Here is an 11,214-nt window from a genome sequence, read left to right on the forward strand (position 1 = left end):
GGAGAGTTCTATGATATTTGTATTCATCAAAGCTGAATACTGTGTTTATTATAATAAGAATTTGTTTTGTGTATTCTACGAAATAACAAAATCAATTTTATACTTCGCAATGCGAAGTTTATGTGATATTATTAAAACATGGGTTTTTTGGAAGATACATTCGTGATTCTTATCACACAGGTGGAAATTTATTTCCACTAATAAAAATAGGTTATTGCCGGTATTCGTAGATGTTACACAATTAGGTTATGATTGATAATTTTCTTTAACAGAAAGTTGTAATTGTAATATTTATGTTATATAATGAAATTATTTTTATATAAATATAATAATAAAAATTTGGAAATATTCTTTTTATATTTTTTTATAATTTTATAATTTTACTTGAAATGTTTAATTTCATTTATTTAATTTAAATAAATAAAATTACTATAAAATTTTAACATTGAGTTATATTTAAAAAGTTTAAAAAATTTCTATATTTAATTATTAAAAATATAGAAAAATGTCATCGTAAATTTATTAACAATGTGATATTTTATCTTTTATAATATTAAATTATATATGATTTATATAGTTTGCATTAATAACAATAATTTTTATAATTTTTAATAATTTAAAAATATAATTCATATTTCAAACTAATAAATTTATTCATTTATTAATCATATGTAGCCAGATTGTGTATCGTGAAATCATATTTTTATTTTCTTAGCTTGCATTTTATATTGCAGATTATCTTCTTCTTAGGAGGATGGGTATTTTTTGTAAAAAAATTATTTCGAGACTATGAAGTCCATCATAGATTAGTACAACTAATTTTTTCTACTACATTTTCATTATCTTGTACCATGTTTGAACTAATTATTTTTGAAATAATTGGAGTTCTTGATTCTAGGTAAGCAAATGATTTTTTTTATAATTGAACATTAATAATATAATATATATTTAGTTCTAGATATTTTCATTGGAATGTTGGTCTTTACATGCTTTTATTTATGGTGATTGTTTTAATTCCATTTTACATAGCATATTTTATTATTAGCAATATTAGATTTGGTATGTATATTTTATGGAAGTATTTGTATTCAATATGTAATAAATAATATATTAATTGATTATTTTTTTTTATAGTAAGATTAAAATTAATAAGACCATTAACAGTCATTGTATATTTTTTTTATCTTTATTTATTTTGGAAAGTGGGAGATCCTTTTCCAATTTTAAGTCCAAAAAAAGGTCTATTGTCCATTGAACAAGGTGTTAGTAGAATAGGAGTTATTGGTGTCACTGTTATGGCACTATTATCAGGATTTGGTGCTGTAAATTATCCATATACCTCAATGGCTTACTTTATGCGACCTGTAACATATGCTGATGTACAGGCTATAGAAAAACGATTGTTACAAACAATGGATATGATTGTTGCTAAAAAGAAAAGAATAGCATTAGCTAAGAAAGGAGAAGTTGTAGGACAAACTGAAGCTCGGTCTCGACTTTGGGGGATGTTTGGTCCTTTAAGTGGTAATAAAAGTAATCAAGAAAGTATGTATTCTTTGATTAGAATAAAAATAATATTATATGTACACAAATTTTATGAAATCTCATGAAATATAATTGTAGGTATTAAACAATTACAAATTGAAGTAATAGCATTAGAAGAATTATCTCGTCAATTATTTTTAGAAGCACATGATATTCAAAATGCAAGAGAACGTTTAGAATGGGCTGCTACTTGGCAAGGAAAATATTTTAATGTTTTAGGATATTTTTTTTCTGTATATTGTACTTGGAAGATATTCATTGTAAGTATTAGATGAAGAAATCATTTCTAAAAATTTAAAATTAAAAATATCTATTTTTTTTAGTCAACAATTAATATTGTTTTCGATCGCGTGGGAAAGAAGGATCCCGTAACTAGAGCAATTGAAATTGCAGTACATTGGATTGGTTTTGATATTGATGTTACATTTTGGTCTCAACATATTTCTTTTTATCTCGTTGGTTGTATTGTATTAACATCAATTCGCGGTTTATTATTAACACTTACAAAGGTATATTTGATATAAGTTTTCTTTTTCTTTATAATTTAAAATTATTGGTTGAATATTAAATATTTATTTACATTATTTCAGTTTTTTTATGCTATATCAAGTAGCAAATCTTCGAATATTATTGTACTTATACTTGCTCAAATAATGGTAAGAAATTACATTTTGTTTTGATAAAAGTATTATTGAAAAATTAATAAAATTTTTTTATATAATTATATTTATTTTTATAGGGCATGTATTTTGTATCATCTGTACTTTTAATGCGAATGAACATGCCTGCAGAATATCGGATTATAATAACTCAAGTTTTAGGAGAATTGCAATTTAATTTTTATCATAGATGGTTTGATGTCATATTTTTAGTATCCGCATTATCATCAATAGTATTTTTATATTTAGCTCATAAACAAGCACCTACAGAACGTATTTAATCTAATAAAACATTTTTTTAATGAAATCAATAAATTTCTTTATATTTTCATATTTATAGATCTTTTAATTATATTATCGCAACAAAATGATTCTAATTAAAATAAAAAAACAAATAATATTGCATTATATAAGACGTTATATAAAATTAATTATAAAATACATAAACATTAAAAAGCAAATAAAAATCATATTATATAGAATATAAAATTAATTATAAAACATTAGATTCTATGTATTATATATTTAAATATTTATTCAAAAACATATTTATTACTTTTATTTTCAATATAGACAAAAAGTCCGAAGTTTTTTTTCCATATAAATTATATAAACATAAATGCTTTGTTAAAAAGTTATAAAAATATAAAATAACAATGGAATAGTTTTTCATTCAATATACTATAGAAATATATTGCCGATATAATAAAATTACTTGATATATTAAATTTATACAAATTTTATATAAATTTATATAAATTTCATATTTACTGCAGAAGTATATATAATGGTTTGTGTCAAAGTTAAAACTAATAATACATGGTACATAAAATTTCATCTCAATATGCAAGTATTTTTGAATCGTAAAGATATTCATTTTATTTTTATGCAAATGCAAATACTCTATCAAATAAGGGAATATCATAAAGATTTCCTTAAAAAAAAGTATCAAATTGTTTATTGTTCATTAATTCTAATTTATAAATAAATATGCGATATCGGTTTAATTTATGTATAAGGAAATATCAACGAAATTAATGTAATAAATTAAATTTTTTTTAGATGATAATTTGCACTGATAATGAACATTTTAAAAACATATTTTAATGGACATTTGAACTATAATATAAATAATAATTTATCTGATATTTAACAAAAAATTCAGTTGGATATTATTTCGTATTTTTGTTATAAGTTTTTAGTAAAATATTTATAAGCATATGTTTATATAATATTTTTTTCTTATTTTTACTTATAGAATGTGATAAAGTTTTGTGGAAGAATTTAGAACCATACATATTTTATCAAAATTAACACGCATAATTATAAACTTTACAGATTGAATAATAGTTTATAATAGTATAATATAGTTACATTGTCTATTATTTAATTAATAAAAAATAATAATTAATTTGTTAAACTATTTGATATATCATTTACATTAATTCTATATTGTTATAATGTATAATGACATTTTGATCACACATAGCTGAGAAAAATACGTGAATAATAAAAAATTGGCATTAATGTATGATTACTAAATCCATAATGAGTATAATTCTAATTTTAATGGATTAATTCAATAGTCCATTCTTCTCCCATATTTACACCTGGTTTACGTATAGTTAATACATTGTTATTTGGATTGTATTTAGTTTCTAAGGTAATTTTTGTCAAACCTAAAACGAAAATAATTCATTTTTAATTACAAAATTATTAATATTGTAACATTTAATTAAATTTTAATTAAATTAAAATTACTTACTGTGTGAATTTAATACAGCAGATTTGACTCCTTTAGGTGGATTGGCAATATCCACTCTTTCTAACCAGCTTTCTGTCTGATATGAAGCTAATTTGTCTATAAAAGTTGAAGTTAATGTATTTCCTTCAAAATTGAGATTTAAATATAAATATTTTCCATGACGATATTCAAAGCTAACTTCATCATCGATATATAATGTCCCATTAGCTTTACCAGCAGAATCTGTGATAACTATTAAAGTATAAGGATCATTCTTCATTGCAACTGTGCTACGACGTATCCTCATTTTACGTGAAACAATAGAACCTCCTCTTTGAAATACCGGAATCTTATGAAGAGTTACTGGAATATTAACTAAACCTGGTTGGTGGTATGGTTGCATAGTATCAACATCATACCAAATAACTTTGCCTTCTCCAGGGAAATATACATTAACATCTGTAACTGATGGTTGAAAGACTGGACGTACAAGAATAGAATCTCCAATTAATACTTCATCATCGATAGCATATGTTTCAGTTTCACTTGGATAATGAGCCCATAAGGGTCGTATTACAGGAGTACCATTTATTTCATGTTCTCGAAAGAGTGTATACCACAATGGCAAATATGAATATCTCATTCTGAAAGCCTCTCTTACTATTTGAGTAGTTTCTTCATTGAATAACCAAGGTTCACGACGTTTAGTTTCAATATGAGAATGTTGGCGATAAAAAGGAAGCCAGGCTCCAGCTTGATTCCATCTAATAAATAATTCAGCATCTGGGTTTTTAAAGAAACCACTAACATCTGCTCCACAAAATGACATTCCAGAAACAGCTAGAGAAAGACACATTGGATAAGAAATACGTAGATGATCCCAATCAGCTGTATTATCACCAGTCCACATAGCCGCATAACGTTGTGAACCAGCAAAAAAAGATCTTGTTAGAATAAATGGCCGTAATGAGCCTCCCGATCTTCTAAATAAAGCTTCATATGTGGCCATACTCATAAGAAGTCCATTAATATTATGAACATTTCTATGTTCCCAACCACCATAATGGATTACATCTTTAGGCATAGTTACTTCAGGACCGTTAAACACACTTGGTTCGTTCATATCGTTCCAGATATATACATCATTAGTAGTACCATGAAATTTATCTAAACTATATTGATTGATATAATATTCTCGAACTACTGGATCAAAAAAGTCCAAATATGAAGATGATCCTGGCCAACACCAACCTTCATAGTCTTTCCCATCTCTTGTTTTAATATAATAACCCATTTTTGTGGCATCATTATGCACAAAATAACTGGGATCACGTTTAATATGTGGATCTATAATTACAACCAATTTTCTACCTTTTGCAGTTAAATTATGTATCATTTCAACAGGATTTGAGAATCTTCGTTCGTCCCAAGTAAAATATTTTTTACTATCAGTATATTCAATATCAAGCCACATAACATCTAGAGGTAAATCATGTACATCAAAATTTTCTGCTATTTGTATAACATCATCTTGATCATTGTAATTCCAACGACATTGATGATATCCTAAAGCGAACATTTGTGGTAAAGGTGATGTACCTGTTAATGTTGTGTATTGTTTAAAAACATCTAGAGGTTTAGGGCCTAACATAAAAAATATATCTATTACACCAGATTCTGACATAAAATGAGCATCCACTTGTGATTTTTTTGTAGATCCTGATACAAAGTTTACAATACTTTCTACAACATTATTATCAGCACTTGATAAAATATCAATCCATGTTTCTGCAGTATTATGCCAGAAAATACCAGTTGTTCTTTCTTTACCATGAGCATAGAGAACAGGTATTGCTCCATAAAGTGACATTCTTTCATTAACTTCATATTCAAATACATCTAAGTTGTATAATCTATAAGGATGAGCATGTTTTGTAGATTTTAGAGCAAAAGAATCTGCATGTTCTGGTATGCCATATGTATGCTCAGCTCCAGGAAAGCTGAAATCTAAAGCAACTGCTTCTGGACCAAAAGGTTTTGAATCATGATGAGTTTTAAAACTTTCTTCCCAAGCACCTGGATCATCATCTGCACCATCACCAGAAGCTTTATTGTTATCAGTTAATTCAACATTTTTAGCATTTTCAGCATCTTGATCTGGTTTTCTATTGAAAATTATCAAAAAATAAATTAATCAAATATAGTTAATATATAGAGAAAATAATTAATAATCAACATACTTAGGTTTTACACGATGATGTTCAAATCGCATAAGACCTCTTGCATTTGCAGATATAACCAATATATTCTGAGAATATAAATCAACTCTAAATGGACTAGCATATAATATAACTTTGTTTTCTGCACTTGTTACAATTACATGATCTGTAGTTTTTTCAATTAAAATTAATTTAGATGTTTGTGGTTGATCCTGAAGAGCATATTCAGGTTCATATCTCTGATGTAAAGGATTTTTTTCATTGATATGGAGTCTAAATGTACTATCCTTTAATGCAGTTAATTTCAATATATAAAAAACTTTCGTATCTTTATTGAATAAATCCATAGTTATACTAGATTCATTTTGAACCAATGTATCTGTTAAAAGTTGATAAGGAGTCTTTCCAGGTTCAACTTTTCTACAACGTCTAATAATATTAACATAATATTAATATTAGTAATATTAATATAATAAAATAATTAATAGGATTAAATTGATAATAAATAATGTTGAAAACTTACCTGCAGAAGCTACTTTGTTCACATGTTTTAAATACATCTCTAATAACTGCTTCAGTAAGAAGAAAAGAATAAACTAATAATAATAATAATCCCAATCTGAAATACAAATTATTAAAATGTAAAATCTTATGAAATGTATATTATACATTATAATAGAATATGAGTTTATTAACATTAATTACATTTTATTTTTGAAAAATTGTGAAAAGAAAAAAAAGAACATTGTTATTTCTTATTGTTATTTATGTTATAATTATATAATTAGTTGTATACTATTTTTTAATGTTAAAGAAAGTTCTTTAGTAATTTTAAATAAATAGTATATGAATACTTCCATAAAAAATCTATCAGAGCAAAGTAATATTACATGCCGACTCAAACTACATGTTATCATGGACACGTCAGCGTGATCATGATTGGATTATAAAAGTAAATACTTAGAGAATTCTAATACTTATTATTTTTATATAAGTAGAATTAATTAAGCGAGGATTAATTTGCATAGCGTAGTATATTTCATTAAAGAAAAATTAATTTTCTTTTTTAAAGGTTAAAAAGTCGAAAATAATTAACTTACCGCAGATACGAAGCCATGTTGAAAAGTAACTTTTACTATGCCGCGTTCTGACTAATTCGAATATACTAAAATCAATTTTATAGATGGAGCTTTACTAGTTACAATTATCATTATTAGCTTTAGCTTTTTCGACTATTTTAGAAATACAGATGAAAGGAAATATTTAATGCATTTTTTTTTATTATATCTCAAGAGTTCTCTTACTATTTTTAATGTTATTGATTCAACATAAAATGCAATATTAATGATTGAAATTAAATTTCATATTTTAATATGAAATTATAAATAAATATGAAGAATATCTTATATAATCCTAAATTTAAAGTTAAAATATTATAATATAAAATATAATTGATTTGATATTATAATTTATATATATAGCAAACATAAATTGAGAATGTTTTATCATAAATAATATAAATTAAAAGAGATTGAAAATTTTATGAATATTTGTGTTTTAGAATAGAGAAAATTTATAAATTATTACAATTTTTATTATATAACTTATATATTATATAAGTTTTTTTATTTTATTTATTTATTTATGGTAATTATAATAAGAATTGTTATTAAAAAAATTAACAAAGAAAAATTTTCACTCAATATTAAAAAATAACTTTTATTAGTTTAATATATGTGATTATGATTATCATAGTGATTAGTGATAGTGATTATCATTATATATAACAAGTTAATTAAATATCCCAATATGTGAAAAAGAAAAAAAATAATTAGATGGCTCTTTTTTAGTCAAGTAATTTATCTTGAGTAGTTCAAATGACAATATATACATATTCGAATAGAAATTAAATTTATTTTATGAAAACGAATATTTGATGTTTAAGATAATGATGATGAAAATAATTGTAGAAAAAATGCAAATATTGGCTCGATAAGAAATTCACTTATTTTAAGTGAAAGATTTGATAATTTTAAAAATTGAAATTTATCTCGATGTAATCTCATCATTTCAAATAATTAAATATTATTTAGTTGCTTCATGTTTTTTTGGTAATTATTTTTTACATTTTACTTTTAGGTTCAAGAAATTTTATCAAATCCTATCAAAATTTTATCATTTTGCACATCAATTTGATACATGAAAAGCAACGTAAGTTTTCGAAGATGAAAGATTCTTTAAATTTTTTTTATAATTAACAATTAAATTGAAAAATTCTAAGCAATTGCGATAGACGTTATTATTTTATCTTTTGATGAGAATAGAATTTTTATAGAATGAGTTTAAAATATTACTCTACGATGTAAATTTTCAGTTTAATGATTCGTACATAAAAATATATTGGCGCATTTTAGCGCAACTCGCACATATTTAGATAATAAATATTAAATATTATATATTTAAATATTTAAATATTTAAATATTTGTAATTAATATATAAACTAAAAAGAAAATAAACTAGCTATTTTAATGCAACTGCATTTAAATAAGTTCTCAATTATCTAAGTATATAACTAATATATAATATACTATAAAAAATTTTAAATATAAGAAAAATAATAAGAAATGTTACATTTTTTTCAAATGATAATAGATAAAATATCGAGAAATATTTTAACAGTAAAAACATTGAACTTATACATATTTTATAATTTATTGCAATTAAATTATATTTTAATTCATTTTAGAAACGGAAAGAAATATTTTAACAATCAAAATGCTGAACTTTATAATTTATCCCAATTATCTAAACAAAATTGCAATTGTAAATCATAACATAGATTGCGCGAGATATTTAAACGTTTAAATAAATAAATTAGATTAATACTAAATTTCATATTTCTATGACTAAATTTCTATGACAAATTTTTTTTAAATTAAAAAAATAAAGTAAAATAAAATTATTCGATTAAAAGATGCAAAATAATATAAATTATATAAATTAATAATAGCACTTTAAACTTTATAAACTTATTTGGTAATTAAATTGAAACTAAATATAAACTATGATGTAAAGTATGATATTATCTTCTATATTTAATATACATTAAATTTCTATTTTGTTGATAAACATCTTTTGTACTGTATATTGCTGGAATTTTTTGAAGTCATATTTCCTTTCTATATGTAGAAGTGAAATATAATTTCTATCTTTTTTATTTTCTATTCAAATATTTCTGAGAAAAATATGATTTTGTAAACGAAATCATATTTTTATTATTAATTTTCTTTAATTTTTCCATTTTATTATTAAAGATAAAGTTTAACTTTCTTTTTTTGATCTTGTGGATTATTTTACTGATCAATAGGTCATAAATAAAATAATAGATAAAGTAAAATAAATCAGTAAAATAGATACTATTTTCTACAACCGATCTGAAATGTTAAGTGTAATTGATTAAAATCAAGAATATTTGAAAAAATCCTAGAATATAAATAATGTAAAATGAATGTATTTGCAAAAGATGTTTGCAAAACAAAATATAGTTGATGGAAAACCAAGCTGAGGGATTTCGTAAAACAATTTGACTAAAAAATGCTTGAGTTTGCCAGAGAAACAATGTTTATCAATTTTATTGATATATCTATCGGTCTGTATAATTATCGCTTTTCTTCGTGTTATTTATTACTAACTAGCTCGATATCACTATAGCGATTACATTATTTGATACGTCTGCTCAACTTGAAAACCCAATTATTGCGCATCTATGCGATTGTCTCTGTAGATGCAAATGAATTTACAATAGATCATTCGAATACTCACTGAGAATGGTACTTTTTTCTCTACTTGCAAAACAAATGATAATTCCATCAATTATATGCTAGTAGTATATGCTGGGAATCATTGTTATCTTCACGATGAGTTGGTGCTAATTTTCTTTCTCTATCTTTAATAATTTCGTGCAATATGTCTATGATCTCATAAATGTTCTTTCAGAAGATGTATTACGAAACGTGAATATGCTATCTAATGTTGTGCCGATTCTCTGTCTATCGAGATGATTGGACATGTCATTTGAGATTGCATTCTATCCATGATAGTCGAGTTTTGAGACACAATCCAATACAATGTATAATTGGCTGAGTAAAAGAGATTTAAGAGATATTCAACATTGTACATATTGTCGACATTAATAGATATATATAATTATATATATATATATATTATAATATATATTATAATATATGTAAATATGTATTTAGATGTGGAAAGTAATTGTGAAAAAAATGATGTTATAAGGAAAAAACAAAGAAAAAAGATAAAAATTGTAAGTGATTACATATATAAGATATACAAATATTTGTCAAAGTGAAAGATATATTTTTGATATTATTTGATAAATTTATTATTGAAATAATTATATTATTTGATAAATTTTAACTTTTTGCAATTTTATAATCTTTGCATAAATTTTGATTGAAGAAATGATTTTTAAAAAAAATTGCAATTTTTTTAATTTTGGAAATGTTTTGTGCTTCTTTTTTTTTTAATAGTTATTGAATTGTTGTTGATATAAAATGATTTTGTAAATTCTTTTGAATAAAATAATATAAGTTATTAGATTATAAATATTTAAATATATTTAAATAATGATTAAACTTAAAACGTTTATTTTTGTTAATATTCTTCAATTTATTTAAAAAATTTATGTATTATTCTTAAGACATATTACAACGAATGATATTCAAAATGTATAATATCAAAAATCTTCATGGATTATGTTAATGAAATATTTCAAATCTATTATCAAGAGATTTTAAGCCTATTATAATCTATGAACATATATTATATATATATATATATATATATTTTTTCATTCCGTTATCTTATTTATTCTATTATTTTATTTGTTTATTAATTGTGTTTATATTAATAAAAAATAAATAATGTAATATAATAATGTAATAATATATTCTCAAATATTTCAAAAGGATGAGTGACGATAATATGCAAAGGAAAAAATTCTGTAATATATCCAAAAATCAT

At 23.1% G+C, this 11,214-nt stretch overlaps 2 protein-coding genes across 8 annotated transcripts; one reads left to right on the forward strand and one right to left on the reverse strand.

Annotated features, from left to right (window-relative positions):
- The first annotated feature begins 39 nt into the window (after window positions 1–39).
- Window positions 40–2,535, forward strand: LOC122720680 (Golgi pH regulator). 6 transcript variants are annotated; one of them, XM_043947513.1, is made up of 8 exons: window positions 40–180; window positions 735–898; window positions 953–1,059; window positions 1,135–1,545; window positions 1,624–1,805; window positions 1,869–2,054; window positions 2,136–2,201; window positions 2,285–2,535. In XM_043947513.1, the coding sequence occupies exons 1-8, from the start codon at window positions 139–141 to the stop codon at window positions 2,483–2,485; spliced, it is 1,359 nt and encodes a 452-aa protein (XP_043803448.1). In that variant the 5' UTR covers window positions 40–138; the 3' UTR covers window positions 2,486–2,535. The 6 variants fall into 6 exon arrangements, with proteins under 6 accessions (XP_043803448.1, XP_043803449.1, XP_043803450.1 ...); XM_043947514.1 differs by having other exon boundaries at window positions 1,687–1,805; XM_043947515.1 differs by having other exon boundaries at window positions 1,135–1,524; window positions 1,687–1,805.
- Window positions 2,536–3,420: 885 nt separating this feature from the next.
- LOC122720663 (neutral alpha-glucosidase AB) lies at window positions 3,421–7,321 on the reverse strand. 2 transcript variants are annotated; one of them, XM_043947480.1, is made up of 5 exons: window positions 6,873–6,928; window positions 6,691–6,786; window positions 6,189–6,596; window positions 3,970–6,113; window positions 3,421–3,883 (listed from the first exon to the last, which is right to left on the reverse strand). In XM_043947480.1, exons 1-5 carry the CDS (start codon window positions 6,911–6,913, stop codon window positions 3,771–3,773), a joined length of 2,802 nt encoding a protein of 933 aa, XP_043803415.1. In that variant the 5' UTR covers window positions 6,914–6,928; the 3' UTR covers window positions 3,421–3,770. The 2 variants fall into 2 exon arrangements, with proteins under 2 accessions (XP_043803415.1, XP_043803416.1); XM_043947481.1 differs by lacking the exon at window positions 6,873–6,928 and adding an exon at window positions 7,268–7,321 and having other exon boundaries at window positions 3,422–3,883.
- Between the last annotated feature and the right edge of the window lie 3,893 nt (window positions 7,322–11,214).

This window comes from Apis laboriosa, unplaced genomic scaffold (genome assembly GCF_014066325.1).
Source record: "Apis laboriosa isolate Shangri-la unplaced genomic scaffold, ASM1406632v1 scaffold1321_cov151, whole genome shotgun sequence".
Taxonomy (NCBI): Eukaryota; Metazoa; Arthropoda; class Insecta; order Hymenoptera; family Apidae; genus Apis; species Apis laboriosa.